Source organism: Aulonocara stuartgranti (genome assembly GCF_965226115.1).
Source record: "Aulonocara stuartgranti genome assembly, chromosome: 3".
Lineage (NCBI taxonomy): Eukaryota > Metazoa > Chordata > Actinopteri > Cichliformes > Cichlidae > Aulonocara > Aulonocara stuartgranti.
In genome coordinates, this window is record NC_138941.1 from 58,253,746 (window position 1) to 58,272,766 (window position 19,021).

Sequence of the window (19,021 nt, forward strand, 5' to 3'; positions counted from 1 at the left end):
TCAGGTTTAATTGGCTTCTTGACAGCATCTTGCTTTAACTGTAAATGTAACCAATAAAAAGGTCACAGATGTCCAAGTTAAAAGTAACAAAAGAGAGACTGAACGAAAAATCTAGTAACACAGAGACTTACAAGGAGTCTCTCTCCAGCTTTCAGTATAAAGTTTTCTTTAAATTCGTATGTGGCACTTTCTCTGTTGTTGATCTGTAGTTTTAACTTCCAACCTGACAAAAGTTTATTCTGTAAAAGGAAAACAAGAGAATAAAAAAGGGGGAAAATGAATGAGGCAATAATAAAGTTCAGTGTGTGTTAAATCCAAAGTGTTTATAAATGAGTGTGTTACGTCCACATAAGTGAAAAGGACCTTTTTAAAATATTTCTGAATACATGGAACACGTTGTTTGTGTTTAGGTAGTACTCATTGTTCATCAGCATGCAAGCAGCAGTACCTCACTGGAAGTGTTTTTCAGAAAGATATAGCTGCCATTTTTCTCGACCTCGACCACAGTGATGTCACCTGTCTTTGAGCTGTGATTGGCTGAGTCGCTCTTATTCTGTTCCTCAAAACTGGTCTGAGATTTCTCAGGAGGTGGTTTGCTTGTGTCTGGCTGAGAGAGAGACGACATATGCAGATTAGTGTGTGCGAGAGGGAGAGATGGACAAGATATTTGAGCCTATGAGAAACAGTGTTTGATTCGATCTCCAGTTTTTATTTGCAGTCCAGTTTTTCAAGAAGACGACATGACATTGGGTCTTGTCGTCTTTCTGTTTTTTCTTTAGATAACAGACAGTAGAGTCTTTGTCTGTGTTTTTAATATAAATCTGTTTTTACACACTGAGTTTGGGTTTTTGTTTTCTTTTTAAGCATTAATAAAGTGTAAAATACATGTAAATGTGCTGCATGTTTGTTTGTTTATGGTTGAGGACAGAGCGAGGTCCCAGTAAATAAATGTGTTTGTCCTGAAGTGTTCAAAACAACAGTCTGTGTGTTTACTTCTTTCTTCATGTTGCTGATCTCTGCATCTTTCTTCTCCAGTTCCTGATGAGCCTCTTTCAGTTTTTCATCTGCCTCCTTCAGCTTCTCCTCAGCTGCATGTTGGTTTTTCTCACACTAACAGACAAACAGATCAACACAACGGTTTAGCCTTAACTTTACTATGGGTGTGGTCGAACAGTGAGTGTTGCTGTCATTAGGAACATGAATGTTTCCAGCTGTAGCACATTGTGTCTGTTGTTTGGCAGTGTGTTTGTTCATCACTCATTTCAATGGATAATAAATCTGCTTTTGCCCGACTGGAGTTTGGATTACTTTCTTTTGAGGACAAAATGGAAACTAATGCATACATGTAAATCTGTGCATTTGTTTGTTAGTGTTAGGACAAGGTTTCTGTTAATGAATATGAGTCAACATAATGGAAATGTGGATGTTTATCTGTGTGTTTACTTCTTTCTTCATGTTGCTGATCTCTGCATCTTTCTTCTCCAGTTGCCGATGAGCCTCTTTCAGCTTCTCCTCAGCTGCATGATGGTTTTTCTCACACTAACAGACAAACAGATCAACACAAATGTTCAGCTTGAAAAGCACACCAACATTTTTTGCATTTTTAAATGTTTTACTCATGCTCATATTTTTTTTATAACATCTTTAAGGACTGTTAAACCATAGCAGTCTGAAAACCATTGAGGCACTTGTGTTTTGTTTCAAATCTCTCTTTCTTAAAAGAGCTCGCACAGAGAATCTGACCTCTAACTGACCCTAAACTAAGGTAACTGTATATGAGAGCAAGAATAAAATATTAAAATCAAACTGAAGACTGACTGAATTAATTTTATTATCTCTCATCTATAAAGTGTCAGTGCTTTTATCAAATGTTCTCTTTAGCTTATGACAAAATATGCAAAATTTAACCGTTTTCATTTAAGAAATTAACAGTATGAACCCAAGACTGTGTTGTTGCAACTATGCTAACCACCATCCTGCCTCTATAGCTTAAACATGTTAACATTATGTAAGGTTTTAATTTAAAAGTGAATACATGTGATTTTAGTTGTATCTTTTGTGGATTTGTGGAAATATGGCTTTTTAGTTACAGAAGAACTCTGGACTCTTCTTCATGAGCAACTGTGGAGATTAAGAGTGATCAGTTGCTGAGTTTTGGGAAGTGCTCCAGACTTAGAGAAAATAGAAAAAGTTCTGTTGTGAGATCCTGCATAACAAACTGCACAATGACACATGACAAAACAAAAGATGTGAATATCAGGACAGCAGAAAAATATCATCTGTTCTTATAACAGAAGATGGTAACTATTTCTCTGTCATGTATAATTGCTCTAAAAGATTTATTTCACTGTTAGCTAACCCTGGACATGCTATTCATATATTCTTTTTATTTGTGCCATTTTCATTTTCTCTCTTTTCTTTCCACTCACACTCTTTCTTCCCCATATACATGTAATATCCTGATTATTTTTCAAAATTTTCTGTCTGTTCATTTTCTTGTGTTTCGTTCATATCACTCACTGCAACGATGTCCTGTGACATGAGCTTATCTTGCTCTTGGTCTCTTTCAGTTTTGTCACTTTCAGGGCAGTGAGCTCTCCTGACATCTGTTAAAAGCATAGACAAGATTACAATATGATGTTCTCTTGAGCTAAAATGATAACGCAGCATATAATCATCTCATTTTAAACTAAATTATGAAGTGCATATATTGTGCCTTATCTCATAACACACAATGATGTTTAGCTGCTTATAAAAAAATAAGTGTAATTTACACAAATGTGTCTTTCTGTTGCTTCAAAACCTGTTAGAATAACTTGAGATATTAATTTAGACAGCATGGTGAATCAATTTGTGTCTTACTTGTTTTGTTTTGTCTCCAGATGAAAAAGACTCCAATCAAAATCAAGATGATGCTTACAGCCAAACTAACAGCCAAACCAATAACAATGGGAGCAGCAGAACAGGATGTGAGCTCAAAGAATTCATCTGAAACAATAAACACAGAATTACATGTTATTTCACCAGATTTTGATTTAGGCTGAATTAAGCATATCATACATTTTATAAACGATATTTACCTGGAACATGTTTGTGTGTCTCTCTGCTCTTGCTGATTTGCTTCTGTTGGACTCTGCAGGTGATGTTGTTGCTGTGTCTCTTCTCCACAGTCACTCTGCTGCTGACAGTATAGAGGTCATCAGGACCTCTGAGGGTCTCTGTAGGTCCAGCAGAGAGGAGGTTTCCCTCACCGTCCAACCACAGCAGCTCAGGCTTTGGGTGCCAACCTTCAGATTTACACTCTAACACCACTCCTGTCTTGTCTCTGTCAATCCCTTCTAAGCTGATGACAGGTGAGGAAACAGCACTCGATGCTGGATGAAATGTACAATTTAAAATACTGATCAGTAATACAAATCAATAAAAATATACAAATGTAAAGATAATATTTGAATAATGGATATCTGATACAAACTTCATTCGCGCTGCCTCATTTTTTAATGATAATTCAGATTTTTTTTTTATTTGGTCAATAATCATATAGTAAATATTTTCATATAATAATTATAATTCATTTCCCAGCTTGAGTAACAATCAATAACTCAAAACTGTGTTGATTCAACCTAATTTAACTGCACTTTGTACTCACAATGTATATAATTAGTTCACTTACCGACCACAAGATCAATAAAAGCTTCTTCATTCTTGGCTGGGATGTGACATCTGTATCTGCCTTCATCTGCAGGTTTTACTTTGCACAGTTTCAGTGAAATGTTTCCATGTTTCAGCTCATCAGTAAACAATGATGATCGACCTTTGTAGGAGGGGTTTTTCATATTTATGAGGTCCTGACCTGCACGCCACAGAAACACAAATCTGGGGTCCAGGTCGGGTCTTGTCCACTCCAAAGTCATCGCAGCAACATTTTCTCCAGGTACCAGGTGACATGGCAAAGTGATGTCTTCTCCAGCTGTTGCAGTAATTGGCTGATTTGGACCAATCAACCGAGACTGACCTGAGAAGAAAAGATCAGATAATTAATTTATTTATGCTGACATTTTAATTTTCAAAATACTTTAATACTTTACAACAAATATGTTAATTCTTTGGAAAAATTAACCTCTGCATATTTTTCATCATGACATGTAATTTAATGATGTCACATTTAGTTACAATGTAGATACATTATTTAAATACAGTTACCAAAATTACACCTCTTAAGAAAAAAAAAGTAATGAAAAATGTATATGTGCCATTTAAACAAGACAATTTGAGCCACTAATTAAAAACGCACACACAAATAATAATTGTGATCTTATATTAGAGGTTACCTACAATAATGTACAAGAAGGACATGCAGAATGCAGTTACTGAGAGAATAAAAGGAGAGTCCAGCCATCTGATGAATTATTCAGCTCTGAAATGAAAAAAAAAGAATAATTCAAAGAAATAGTCACTAATAAAACAATAACATATGGCCAAGTCAGTTTCATAATTTCACATTCAATTCGAATGCCTGGTACTCAGTACTAGAAGATGTATTAGATGTATTTTGTATGAGATGGTACTTTAGACAAGATATTTGGTAAGATATAAATTAGACATGAAAATTTTTTAAATAAAAATACAACATACCTGCTGCAGTGGCACTCATTTTAAAAGAACACACAATCTGACTTAGTAAATCATTACTAAGTCACCCTGAAACATCCAGTTACAGTACAATCACAAAGTCTGTGCATCAGTTTTATAGTTCAGTGTTAGTATGTTTTTTCTTTTTGGCATAGTATGGTAACAATTCACGGATATGAATTTCTAAACACGCTTTGTTAGCATTAATTAATTATAATAATATAATATAATAATAATTAATCCTGGCATTAAAAAGTGTGGCATTAGAGAGAAGTCACCATTTTGAACTTTCCATTTAAGCTTCTTATCCACGGCTCAAAAGCTAAACATGGGGGGCCCAAAATGAAACAAACTAATTGGTCATGTCACAGTAGCTTAAATTTGTCTTTTTTTCGGTACATCAATTATTGGAATAAAACTTTAACCTCATCATTTTCAAATCTTGACTCAAAGCCAGTTCTTGAGACGAATATATGGCACCTATGTTTGACCTGGTTCTGTCTCTTGCTCTGTCTATGTGATTGTTTATTTGAAAATGTTTAATCAGTATTGCTTTTACATTTATGTCCGGTGTCACATCGTTGCAGACATATAATTGCCATCCACTACGGGCGATCAAATTTGACATGGATCGTTTCCCGACTCAGCAAAAGGGTTTGTTTTTCCCCCGCCACCAGAGAACAGGATGGACCTCAGCATACCTCAGTTGCTGCCATTCAGGTACATCTCTGAAATCTTGCCAGAGAATGCGGAGCACGAATGCAAGTGCCACTCATCATACATTGTCAGATTGGCATACCATATATGTATCACAAAGTGACAGCTTCCAGGATCATTATCCACCTTGGCCAAGGGGCTCCCCCTCATTAATTTCCCTAAGCAGATTACAGAATGTGCGTTTGTTGTTGTTGTTTGAGCCATCTGATTTGCCTAAGCCCTTTGTTTTTTCATCTGGTTTACACTTTAATGCCCCCCGAATGAGTTTCAATGACGGGGGGATCAACCTGACCCACTGGCAGTACAGCAGAGAACTTAAGAGAAGTGAGGCTAGCCTGAGGGGGTGGATAAAGGGAGGAGCAATATCTTACTTTTCTCCACTGCAGATTTAGATGTTCAGAAGGAGGAGACAAGTGTTGATTTAACCTCAACTCATCTCCTCAGGGTGGAGCTAAAGAGTAGATGGGACACTGGATCACTAACTGCAGTCACTGGACTAATAAGGACCACAGGCTCATGTTTAGCTCCTCTGCACTGCAAATAACATAGCTGCTGAGCCAAACCGGACCTAGTTGTCTCTCTACAGCCAAATACCCATCTGAAAAATGAACCCTTAGAGTGATGTCGTCAGTTGGCCAGCTACACAAGCTCCTCTCTGAATTCGGGCTGTTTGCACAATTCAAATCTGGAGGAGGGGAAGTAGTTTGTAATGATGCTTGGTCACTCTGGTCACTCCATCTTCTCCATGTGACATCTCATTAGTAAGATGAACACAGCCTGACCTGGGTCCAACAGCACTTGGCAGTCCAGTTTGCTCTCCAGTCTGACACAACTCTCACACATCATTATCAGCTATTAGCTACAGTGAGCTGAACATTGCATAATTAATCCAGCCTTTCATAAGCAAAGAAGGTGCATTCACTTGTATATGACACAACTGATAATTCTGTATCTTACTGATAATTCTTTATCACCCTCCCCAACCAAACACACACAAGTGGACAAGAGTAACAGGAGTAAAGGGTAACAAGCGACCTACCAACAGCCACACAAGCATCCTGGCCAAACCCCATCTATAATCTATCCTGGTTCCTACCTACAGCAAACAAAGCATGCAATTAATCTGACAAATCTAAATGTAATTGATTGATAAGGAGCAGAAGACCCTTCATGGGTTGTATTTGTCTGGGAGCACAGACGGACAGTGCAAAAAAAAAGAAAAAGAAAAAAAAAGAGAAGAAAAGGAAGAGAAAAGAAAAGAAAAAAAAACAAAACCCCCCCCCCCAAAAAAACCAAAGTGACAGCTATATTTTTAGGATAACTACATTGGAGACGAGCAGTATTCCTATCTTCTTATGTTAAAAAAAACCTAATTCACTTAGCATTCCTATTGGGCTTGGTTAGCTTGTGCACTTCGGAGCCAGCTGATAGGCAGGCTGAAGCAAAAACTCGGGTGTGGGAGGAGTTCATAGAGGCCATTGAAAAAGACTAGGGAGGCCATGAATTGGCCATGAAGATCGGTGTCCCCAGCCTATGGACCAGCGACGGGGGGGGGGGGGGGGGGGGGGGGGGCGACTGTGTGTCCACTGACAATGTTGAAAAGGAAAGTTTAGCGGTGCAGCAGAAGAGGACGTAAGCCAAGGCTCACAGATGGCTTGGCAGGTGGCCGGCATGCAGGACCACACAACGTGCTCACCCCTGGCAGAAACGAAGCAGCTCTCCCTTCTGGTGAGCCCGCCGTTGGATGGGATGGAACGGTGACTCCAACATGGGCTAGGCAAACCCCTCTGGCACGCTGCCCTCCAGCTCGGGCAAATCAGGTCCCTCTGCATTCTGTCTACGGGCTTGAGCAGAGACGGTTCCTCCCGTGCACAACAGCAATAGTAATAAAGTAACTAATTACTTTTGAAAATAATTAATCAGTAAAGTAACCAGATTACTTTCTTTAAGAAGTAATTGATAATTAGTAACTAATTACTATTTTCAAATAACTTGAACAACACTGCTCATGGGTGCCTTTGATACAGTCAATTATAATACTTTACTTAATAGGCTTAAGGTTTTGACTGGTGTTTCTGGTTCAGCCCTTGAATGGCATTTCTCCTATTTATCTGGAAGGACATTCTCTATTAGGGTGAACAGCTTCTCCTCCTACCCTGCTTGTTTGACCTGTGAGGTCCCTCAGAGTTCAATCCTAGGTCCATTATTATTCTAATTTGACATGCTTCATGAAACCGGCATCATTTAATCCTTCTCTTTTCTCTGTTTGACCATTTTATGGTAATGACATTTAATTGTACATGTCTTTTAAACCTCACCAGTTGGGTTGTCCAGCTAGGACAGGCTAGGATAGGCAGTTCAACCTACTTCATTGTTTGGATTAGGGTTAGGGTTGTTGCTGGATTAGTGACCAGCTACCAAAAAATTCCCTTGTTTTAAACTCTGACAACACCGAAACCATGATTATAGCTCTACCCGATATACACTCAAGGATCAGTCAAGTGATTGCTTCTTTTTGCTTATCTGCAAAGACAAGTGGTAATAATCTTGGTATAGCATCTGATTACTCCTTGACCTAGGACTCACATATAAAATCGATCTTCCTGTCTCTTTCATCTAAGGAACATTTCTAAATTTCTTTAGTCTTCTCCTCTGAAGTAGAAGACATTATTCATGCATTTGCACTTAAGAGATTATAGCATTATTTTAGTGCCTCTATTCTGAGCGCACGTAAAAAAAAAAAAGATTTAAAAGCACAAATGTCTGTGAAGGTTCTCAGTCATCGAGGTCATCGTAGTCAAAGGAGCTTGCAAAGAAAAGCGTCTGGACTTCTTTAAGTTACTTGAAGACGTTTCACCTCTCATCCGAGAAGCTTCTTCAGTTCTAAGGTCAAATGGTGGAGAGTCCCAGATATAAACCTAGTGGGAGTAACCCCCCACAGAGGGACAAAAGGACCCCCTGATGATCCTCTAATCACCTGAGCCAAGGTGTGAAATTGGGTGTGGGACCCAATCAGCCAGAGTTTCGGGTGTGTTCACAATGAACCCAGTTCATTGTGAACATAGGGCTCTAATGTTTTTGGAGATGCCTGTTAACCAACAGCTGACTGCACAGCTGATGCCTGTGCAAGACAGTGTATATCAGCAAATGATAAGCTATTCTGTCTTGTTTGTTTATTGTCCACTTTGTGCTAGAAAGAGGAACCCAGTGGATGTTGCGCTAAACAACAGCAGCACGTTTAAGCTGGTGGGTAACAGGCATCTCCTGAAACATTAGAGCACTTTTGCAAATATGTGATGTCTTGAAAAATCGAGCAGATATTTGAAGTTTGCACAGCAACGTTCTCACCTGAAAATATCTTAAAAGTATTTTGTGATCAAGAAATATTTAATAATATTTCAAACTCTGCCACTCTGCGTTCTTCCGCCACTGCTCTGTTTGAGTTTTGGACAAAATGCAACCTCACATGTCTGAATTTACAGGCATGTTTTCATTCTGACATACTGTATTAACACAATTGATCTAAAATCAGACAAAAACCATAAAATCCGAGTAGAAAAAGTTATATTTTTTACTGTAACAACCACAAACATGTTTAATGAATAATATTTCATAACTTTAAATGCAAATATAACTTGTCAATTTTAAAATCCTATGCACAAGTTTTGCAAACAACAAAGTTATTTGCATCCATTTACCTTTTTTAAATAACCATTTCAAACTATTTACAGAACAATCAGGTGTACACACAAATTATTTGTGCCACTCCAAAAACATAATTTCTGTCCACTATAAAGGAGAACATCACAGCCTGATACCTGCAGGCCTGACAGCAGCAGGTGTATCACTCCTGTTTCTACCTGGAGACAGCAGTTGCCTCATTGTTCTGACACACAACACAAAACTATCCACAACACTACACATTAACTACACACCCCAAACATGCTAAACCTCACAAATCTCTCACATCTCAAAACTCGCTCTCTCTCGCTGTCACTCCTAAAACTTCCCTTGTTTTTGTTTTGTTTTGTTTTGGGTCATAAGCAGAGAGTGCTTGCTAGCTCTGTCCTTAGACAGTAAACGTGACAAAACTATTGAGGAAAAAACGCCGTTTATATTATATTGTTTATCATGACTCTGGTTTTACGTGGCCTATCAACACAATTTATAAACTGGTATATATCACCTTGTTGCTTTGTCTTTAAGTGGTCGTGATTGGCTTATCACGGCTACTTCATTCTTCCTCAGTCAAACAGCAGCACTCATGCGATTGTTTTTCCCCCTCAGCTCCAGGTGGTGTGCTAGACAGTGATCGTGATTACCGTCCGCGGGAGTGCGCGCAGCTGCTTAAAGCTGTAGCGTCCAGACCACTTACATAATCAGCTACTTCCGTGCAACTGATATAAGATGTGGTAAACTGAACACAGCTTCAACCGTCTGTTTGTTGAGAAATAGTAACGGACCGCATTTTCTTGTTAGTAAATGTAACAGCGTTGTAATGATAGGAAATTAGTTAGATTACTCGTTACTGAAAAAAATAACGCCGTTACTTGTAATGCCGTTATTCCCATCACTGTTTACAATAATATAAAATTATGCACTAGGTAAAAAGAGCTCAACACTGCGCCTAGCATCCGGGAGCACTTCTGTTGTGTTTTGTAGGTGTTTTGGAGTTTTTACGTGCTTCAGAGTTCGTGCTTCAGGGTTTGTACATGTTTTGGAGTTTGTACGTGCTTTGTCTCTAGGGGCCACCGTAAATATACTTTTATTTATTCACTTTTTATTTATTCACTCCACATAAAATGTAATAAATAAATCATATACAGTGGAACCCCGACTTACAAATACCGTACTTGCGCTTTGCTGTTCCACTTGAACGACGTAATGTTGTTCTAGTTACCAATAGTAGCCTATTGTTCAGCATCCCCTCACTCAAAACCCGCAATGGGTGCTTCGACTTATGAAAATTTTCGACTTACAAAAGACCCTCGGTAACAGATTAATTTCGTAAGTCAGGGTTCCACTGTAATACAAAAACCAACTATTCACAGTTCAACTTTTAACTATTTAAATTTTCAGCTTTTTCCTCTAAAAGAAATTTAAAGTGAAACAACACAAAACACTACAAAACCACAACACAATTAAATATAAATTAAAATATGAAAACATAAAGAAGATGCACATTCTCTGTCATATGGGCCTGCATGAATAAAATAGTTGTGGACGATTACTATACCTTTCTAATGTTACGTTGTTGTGCCTGGCTCTCTTTCTCTCTCTCTCTCCCTCCTGCTCTGTTCCTGTGCTACTGCGAGTGTAACTACCCCCCCCCCCCCCCCCCCCCCTCTTCCCAGCGCAAAGCACAAGGCTCGGCTAATGATAATTAGCCGGCTCGCGTCATTCACGACAAAGATCCGGCTCTAAGAGCCATTTCGTTTGTGACACATCACTACATTACAATAATCTGTCACGCCTCCAAGCAATACAGAATGCTTCAACCAGATTCCTGACATACTTTGGGAAGCAAGCTCACATTGCCTGTATTTTATTTTCTTCAAATTGGCTCCCAATTGATTTTAGAAATAGTTATAAAATTTTCACACTTCCATACAGAGCACTAAAGGAACAATTCCATATTATTTATCTCAACTTCTTGTCCAACACACTGCTGCTTGCAGTCTTCCCTTACAAGCTCATAATCTATTAGCCTCGTACAAGACTGAAGACTAAGGGGGACATAGCTTTTCAATCTGTGGCACCAAGGCTCTGGAACAGTTTACCGCTCCAACTCCGATTAGCTGACACTGCTAAAACAATAAACAGTTACAAACTTTTTTGTTTAATCAGGCCTTCTGCTAACATTCTTTTGTTATTTGTATTTACCTTAAATTTTGTTTTTAATATGTTTCTTTGTTTATATTGTGTTGTGATTGTTGTTCAGCACATTGTGATTGTTATGTCTGTGATATGCACTATGAATAAACTCTTACTACTACTTAAGTAGAGTAAGTATTTAAAGGGAAAGGACGGCATAAACCCCAGCAGTGGTTGTTTATAGACTGAGGCCACAATGAGTGTGTCTCTAACTCTGCACAGGAAGAGGAAGGCCTCAAATACTTCATATGTATTTCAGTCTAACACTGAGTCAAGTAGGCAACATGGCAGTCACAAGTCTGTGCTTCAGGATAAGTAAGTACTAAGTCTCATTTTTTTTGTACGAGTTTATATATTAGTTATAGATTATTTGTAAGGAAAAACATTAAGGACTTATTTTTTCTTTGTTTTTCAAGTAATGGTTGAATTTATTCTGCTGGGAACACAAGTTCAGAAAAGCTGCACTTGGGATGAGGGTGAGTTTATTTTTTGTGTAATAATTTATTTAGAACTCATTCATTCTTGTTTTATAAACAACAAACTAGCTAAAACGTGTTCTGTATGTGCCTAAAATATCAGGCTCTTCCATTTTGCATTTCTTATTGATAAATTTAACTGTTGACTTTAAGGTGAAGTGATTTCTTAATGTTGAATTACTAAATTATCTTTGAAGGCATTTTAGTTTTAAAAAAAGAAAGAAAAAAGCATTTACACAGTTTCTGTTTTAACAAGTGAATAGGTAACAAATAAATTCTTAATTTCAGATGCAGCTATCCCTCGTGTTACACCAAACAGACTGCAGCACTTTGAGTATGAATCTGTGTCTTTGCATTGTGATGGCTCCACTCAGCTGAGAGGGTTTAGAAATAATGAAACATTTAATCCAGCATGTATAACAAAGAAGACATCATCAGGGTCGTCCTGTGTGTTTGATAAAGTCTATCAAGGAGACAGTGGAGAGTACTGGTGTGGGGCTAAAGGAGGAAAGAGAAGTAATACTATCAACATCACAGTCACCGGTATGTGTATTAAATCTGATTTATACTGCAAATCAATTTGCTTTTTACTTATTCATGTATTTATATATTTATATATGTGTGTTTATTTATGAAAAGAGCACGCAGTTACTTGCATCATGTGTGCCTTCTGCCAGTTAAGAGTATTATCTGGATGTTTTTGAACCCTGTATTGTTGTGCATATTAGTAAAGTGTATTTTTCTCTTTATCAAACTAGAATTTTACATAATCTTTCCAGAGCCGTAATCGGCTCTTGACGGAGGCGGTCGCACTTTTCTCCTTCTCTCCCCCTTATCTTTCCTGCTTGGCTTCTCATGTCTTTTGTATAGTCTCGCTTATTCACTAACCCTCAAAGAGTTTCTCAGTCTTGTTCTCTAAAACCTAAAGAATTATGGATTTGATCAACTGGTCGCGTAATGGAATTGACACCTTCCTGGGCTTGAGAGAGCCCAACTGTCCCGTGGAGACGTTTGCTGCCAGATACTCGATGGTCAGTTGCGTTGTGTGTCTGGCGACACTGTCAATGGAGGACATTGAACGACATCTACCAATTTGGAACCACAATAACAGAGTTCTGGTTTATCGAAGTACAGCTTCAGCTGTTCAAAATCCCACAAGGCTGGCCGACATGATAGACGATTGGCAGGGCTGTGAGTATTCATATTACTCAGCAATATGGATAAGATCTTGGAGAAGAACAATGGGAATTGAGAGAATTGGTGACCAGTGATGGACATTAGCCCAATTGCACTAAACCCAAACATTCACCATCTTCACTCTATCCCACTGGCACCAGCTGAAGGCCTACCAAGGTCGAAGCTGACTGGAACAACAAATATTCTTCCATGATAACAGGATTGTTGTCATACGCATGCACACTGACACAGACCTGCACTCACCCCCCCCACCCCCCCCCCCCCCACCCCCCACGCCCTCCAAATGCCTTCGAAGCTTATGTTTTCTATGTTGTGAGATGTGATGATTCATGTGCTGAGGTGTTTTTTTCTGTTCTCAAACTGATCTCCCTGTTGGAGCTCAGTCTGGGGGGGAGTTTTTTTTCTCCTCATCTTTCGTCATGTTGTGCATTTTCCATTGTTATAACTCTCTGACCTGTCAACGCCATGTGATGTTTGTGTAATGTATGTCTGGTCGGAAGGGTAAGATGGCACTGGCACGGTTGGCAGCCTTAACCCAATTTCCCGTGGGATGAATAAAGTATTATCTATCAATCAATCAATCAATCAATCAATCAATATATTAACACCAGGAATCCACATAACAAACATGTTTCTGTAATTTTTTAAACAAGTGATTCTTTGTTTTAAACATGTTGCTCAGGTGGTTCTGTGATCCTGGACAGTCTGACTCTTGCTATACCTGAAGGCAGCAGTGTTACTCTTCTCTGCAGAAATAAGACATCTTCTACTAACTTTGCATTTTTCTACAAAGATGACATCAAGTTAGAACAAGTAGCTGTAGAAAACATAAAAATTAACAATTTTTCCAAGCTCAATGAAGGCCTTTACAAGTGCAGCATCCCTCATGTTGGATATTCACTGGGAAGCTGGCTGGCCATGAAAGGTGAGTCATAATATCAACACATCCTTCAATCAAAATACCTCATTATTAAGGTTTAAGCAAAGTAATGTAAATGTATAGGACACATGATCAGATCCAGTAATTTGAAACTTGGAAGAAAAGTTCAGCTTTCTTTTTTTCACTACAGAAGGAAAAAAAAAAGAAGGCTTGTGAAAACTGAGAGAATGCTTTATATTAATTGGCACAAATTTAATTTAAAAGTGCTCATTAAACAATAACTGTTGCATATTTTTTTATTCATTTATTATGATATGCATAATTTTCAACTACAAAAACATTCTATTTGTAGCGTTGCCTCATGAAGAGACTCACCGTCCTGGTTCTGACGACAAATATGTCATCGCCCTGCTTTGGACTGCCATCATCATTTTTATCATGATACTGGTGACTGCGCTGGGTCGATTTCTTCATACAGGGAAAGGCAGAGGTAAAAATGACTGCCACTTTTATAAACTGTAGGCAAAAGACTCTCAAAGAAACACAAAGTATGAAACGTGTAGCAGTCTAGTACTGGATTTGACTCTAAAATTCTGGAATAGATTACTTATTTTTAATTCACTGCTTTATTGACTTAACACTTAAAAAGGTTTTTTTAACTTTTGTAGTTTTTCTGATAAACCGTGTTCTTTATGATTATGTTAATGATCGACCAAAACATTAACCAGGAAATGGCTTTCAGTTTTCTTTTTTATCTAATTTTGTATTAAAGAAGAAAGCTAAATTTGAATTCATCTTCTTTCCCTTTGTCTTTTATTCATGTCAGGATTTCTGCTTTTCTGTTCATGGCCTTTCCAAAGGATACTAACAAGGACATCACACTCTGCTGAAGCCAATCAAGCAGGTGAGTGATTTGCAGCATAATAGTGTCATTGTGTCAACTGATATATTTTTTTTTCAATTGCTAGAAAGACATGGTTCTTTTTATTCTGTTATATATGTTGCCACAAAGCAGAGTATTTGATAGTTGATAGATCGAAGTTTACTTGATATTTTATTTAAATTGCTCTTTAGCTCAGTGTGATAATCACAAAATGTCTGAATTAACACTTTTTTTTAACAAGCGCCACTTCATTTGAGAGACTAAAATATTTTAAATATTTATAACAGGTTAACTTTCTAGAATCATTTGAGTCAAATTTGGAAGCTGAAGTGTCATCATGTAATGTTTGAGATGTGCTGCATACATATTTTTACCTCCTCTCGATGTGTTATATTCAGGGTTTTGTTTTCCACCCATCTGGTGTTTGTGCTAATCTGAACATGTCTTATGTCAAACCACAGCATAAATCCACAGACAGAAAAAGCACAAGTTAAGTCGGTAATATCAGTATTTATAACTGGTTATGTTATATACAGCTGTTTTTTTTTTCTTCTTCAGATGATTCAGATGAACTTGTGTACTCCACTTTAACCATACGTGGGGCCCAACACAGTTGCCAGCTGGGTTAGTATTTTGAATGCATATAGAATTTTTTTCCAGTAATTACAATATTATGATACCAGCCCACTGACTGCTCTTTAGAGCCACTGTAAGATAATAACTTTAACTTTATCCTGTCACTAAAGATGTTAAACTGAAATGCCAGTGAAATCAAAAGTTCCTAATGCAGTCCTAATCATTTTATGTTATTGAAATATTTTTATAGGAATGTTTTCAGATTGCTGTATCATTTCTCCACTAAAGTAAACCATGTAATCTTCTTGTTTTTTAGCAGAATCAGACTTTGCAGTAAATTCTAGAGGAGGTGAAGGCCCAGGCTTCACAGTCAAGGAAGATATTTATTCCGCCATCCATTGTAAGACTACTGGTCTTTGGCCTTTCCTACTAACTGTAAACAATTGTTATAGTATAACATCCCTGTATATCAATCCCAGGGGTTAGTTGTCATCACTAATGAAACACCTAAAAATTCATCTTGAATACCTTTAAATTTATAATTACTCATTTGAATTAGAAGTACAAAGTGAAAATTAACCACTCCTTCAAGAAAGGACTGCTAATACTGCTGATGTGGCTCCCCCAGGTGCTTGTCAGTGGTTTGGAATTCTTGTGGTTCTACACTACATATTTCAAGAAATTGCTGCACTTATTTCCAATTTCCCAAGTAAAATATAAAGAAATTAGTTGTGGCTTAAGACTTTTAAACATTATGTATCCTCCTTATATTGAAAGTTAGCCTCTTCCATTCTGAGAAATGCATTTAATTTGCAGTGGCTGCCATGCATAGTACATTCAGGCCTAAAACAGATATTGTATTAGTCTGTAGTGGATAAAAACTAGTACTGTTGTAAGGGTGCGAGTGAAGTTATGTACATGTCTATTAACTCTTGAGTAAATCTTGCTTACTAACGAAAGCCTGGGTTTTAAGCTATGTGAAAAATATGTGCTTGTTTATTTTAGAATATTTTATTCTGTCTTACAGGCCACAGAGAGCAGTGACACCTGACTGCAAAAGTGAGGCATTCTCAATATAAAGCTGTTCTGAAAATCTGAAAAAGAACAAGAAAAATGTTTGTTTTAAAACGTGTAAATATCATTTTGTCAGTATTTTTTTTTTGGTTACCTTTTTGGCACCTGCAGCCTCCACCTGATGTGGACGAGTGGACAAATTTTGATTGTTCTCCCCTTTTCAATAATTATTGTAAATTATTATTCAAAATGTGTTTTTAGACTTTTTGAAGTCAGCCCTGAAATCAGTTTTACAATGCAAGCAAATAGTTGTTTAATCTCTTTCATAATGAGAGCTGTTTCTATATCACCAGTTTTTGGATGCTATAATTTGTGTAATATGTAATTTGTGCAGTACTTTATGATTTGTTGAAACAATGTGAGAAAATATTTGTCACAATACTATTTTTGCCAAATAAGAGGGGTCACGTTCATAAATTAAAAGTCCACTTGTGTTTTAAGCATTCTTAAGGATATAACTCACTGATTATTATGTACACATCACAATTGTCATCATCAGGATAATCGTTTTTGTAGTTGTTGTTGTTTTTTTTCAGGATGAACCATGAGTCTTTGGGCTAGTGCACCCTCTCTTTCAGCTGCGATAGTATTTTCCTTTAAAAGTAGAAAAGTGAGCTCTCTAGGTTTGATTGACAGAGTGCAGAACAAACCTGATGACTCTAAAGCTTAAAATCAACCAAACGCCCACTTTTTTTTTTCTGAGGAGGAAACGGACTCTGCCCCAAACAGCTGCAAAGTTGTGTTAACTGATGATTGTCACAGTTCAACAAAGACAGGTACATACGTTTATTTTACGTAACCTTAGTAAAAGTGCTTCATTTTCAGTCATTTCAGACAGCTGGCTCCTGAGTTTGTATCAAGCAGTCATTTTCAAAGGAGAAACTGAAACAATTCATGTGAGTTGACTCCACCCACTCTGTAAACAGCAGATGAATAACCAGCAGCCTGTGGTTATGTAGCTGTCTTAAGACAATCTGAGAAACCTGCTGCTGAGGTCAGCTCTGTGTTTTATCTCTATTTGGCAAATACATTAAAGAAAAGCACAAAGGCTCAGCCAAGACTGGAGGTGACCCATCAAACACTCACCAGGAACACAGATCAGCTTAGACTATGACCTGCTCCATAGCAGTGTAACTTATAGGCACATAAGTACCTACAACTGAAAGCTCAGAGTTTCTTTTAAGTCACCTCGATGGGACAAAGTCTTGTTCTTGGAGTCTCCAAGAACAGTTCTTTATAAACATAAATACAGCTTTTCACACACTTTGCTGCTACATTTGGAGCTTTGTGTAAGGTTTTAACAACTGACAGACATTTGTTATCTTGTATGTGCTCACAGTTTGACAGAGAAAAACAGTCTGACTTTATTCAGAGTTTGTTCAGTAGCATCTAGAAAAAAACTCCTTTTGTTTTTCACAACAAATTTTTGTGTTTTGTTATAACATTCATGTTTGTTTGTTCTCTGACTCAAAAACCAAACAAACAAATAAACACAAAGACTTACCACAGATAAAGACCCCAGACTTCGACACAGTGATCCAAACTGCCGCTGTTAAAGTGAAGTGGCTTACTGGAGCTGAGCAGGAAACAAAAACTGAGACAAACGAGTCACTGCGAACCGGTCTGATCAGTTTCTAACGTTCATTGCTGCACATTCCTTGGTGTATTTAGCAGATAAACACGGAGCACAACGAACACAGGGTCGGTTGACCTTGATTGCATATTGCATCAGGTCCGAGTGTCAGGTGAACTGAACTTCATGTAAGAAGTTATGACCTGCAGTCTATCTGGGTCAGATACCATGTGACATGTCTGTGAACTATCAGGGTGCTGTTGTGGTGCTTTGAACATGTATTTTTGGGGGGTGAAAAAATACATGTTGTGTTTATTTAATTAATAATATTATTTTGATAAATAAATATTGCCACATGTGCCTCGCTGTGATCTTATTTTGTTTATTTTTTTGTCATTAGATATTAAAACAACATACATTATATATAATAATATACAAAACAATCTTATAATAGGTTAGGAGTATGCTTGTGCTGTGAGTTCCCTGCCTCCACATCATTATGTAATTAATCAGGCTTAACAGGTTTGTTTATACATAGCATAACTTATATGTGTCGTGTATTATGCTTGTTTTAAACCTGTCTTGCATACAGTTCCCTCCAATGATATTAAACAAATATGCTACTTGTAGTGAACTCTTTTCCTATTTGTAAACCTCATTTCAGTTGGGTATGTACTATGTAACCTTCAAAAGCAACTTAAATATTTGAATGACCTATTGCAGTGTCTAAGTGTAATTCAGAATCACAGATTTTAATATAATACATCAGGGTCTGGGTTCTGTTTCCCCCTCTGGGGGTGAGGGTACCTGGACCCGGGGTATAGAGTATATTTGGGGAGTGTGATTGTGTGTACATGTCCATTTATGTCTATCCTTACGTTGGGTGAGTGCTGAGTGTTTGTATATGTGTGCATGAGGGTGGGAACGCATGTTTGTGTCTGTATGTGCCTGTTTTCTGTGTTTATATGTCAGGTCGGGTCTTAGACTCCACCTCTCTGGGAACTCCCAGGCCCTCCAAGGCCTATCTCCCCTGACCACACTCCCTGCTGGTGACTGATGCCCTCAGGGGTCGGTGCATTGGTGGTTCTTGGTGTTCGGGGCTGGGCGCTCGGGTATGTATCGGCTCACTCCCGGTGGCT

At 37.8% G+C, this 19,021-nt stretch overlaps 2 protein-coding genes across 7 annotated transcripts in view; one reads left to right on the forward strand and one right to left on the reverse strand.

Annotated features, from left to right (window-relative positions):
- Nucleotides 1-18,081, reverse strand: part of LOC309701818 (uncharacterized protein) — a 54,510-nt gene extending 36,429 nt beyond the window's left edge. Inside the window, exons 1-3 of one of the 4 annotated variants that reach the window (XM_082526083.1) lie at nt 17,814-18,081; nt 4,336-4,417; nt 3,854-4,015 (exon numbers count right to left, since the gene is read on the reverse strand). In XM_082526083.1, the coding sequence (XP_082382209.1) occupies nt 3,854-4,015; nt 4,336-4,399 (226 nt within the window). In that variant the 5' untranslated portion in view covers nt 4,400-4,417; nt 17,814-18,081. Of the gene's footprint in view, nt 1-3,673; nt 4,016-4,335; nt 4,418-4,635; nt 4,671-7,045; nt 8,052-17,813 lie in introns of those variants that run through there. The other 3 variants (XM_082526079.1, XM_082526080.1, XM_082526081.1) reach the window with 3 other exon arrangements.
- On the forward strand, nt 10,829-17,796 carry LOC309701835 (uncharacterized protein). 3 transcript variants are annotated; one of them, XM_082526112.1, is made up of 9 exons: nt 10,829-11,538; nt 11,640-11,699; nt 11,988-12,242; nt 13,579-13,821; nt 14,129-14,266; nt 14,603-14,680; nt 15,218-15,283; nt 15,552-15,635; nt 16,263-17,796. In XM_082526112.1, the coding sequence occupies exons 1-9, from the start codon at nt 11,472-11,474 to the stop codon at nt 16,277-16,279; spliced, it is 1,008 nt and encodes a 335-aa protein (XP_082382238.1). In that variant the 5' UTR covers nt 10,829-11,471; the 3' UTR covers nt 16,280-17,796. The 3 variants fall into 3 exon arrangements, with proteins under 3 accessions (XP_082382238.1, XP_082382236.1, XP_082382237.1); XM_082526110.1 differs by having other exon boundaries at nt 15,552-17,796; XM_082526111.1 differs by having other exon boundaries at nt 15,555-17,796.
- Nucleotides 18,082-19,021: the final 940 nt, after the last annotated feature.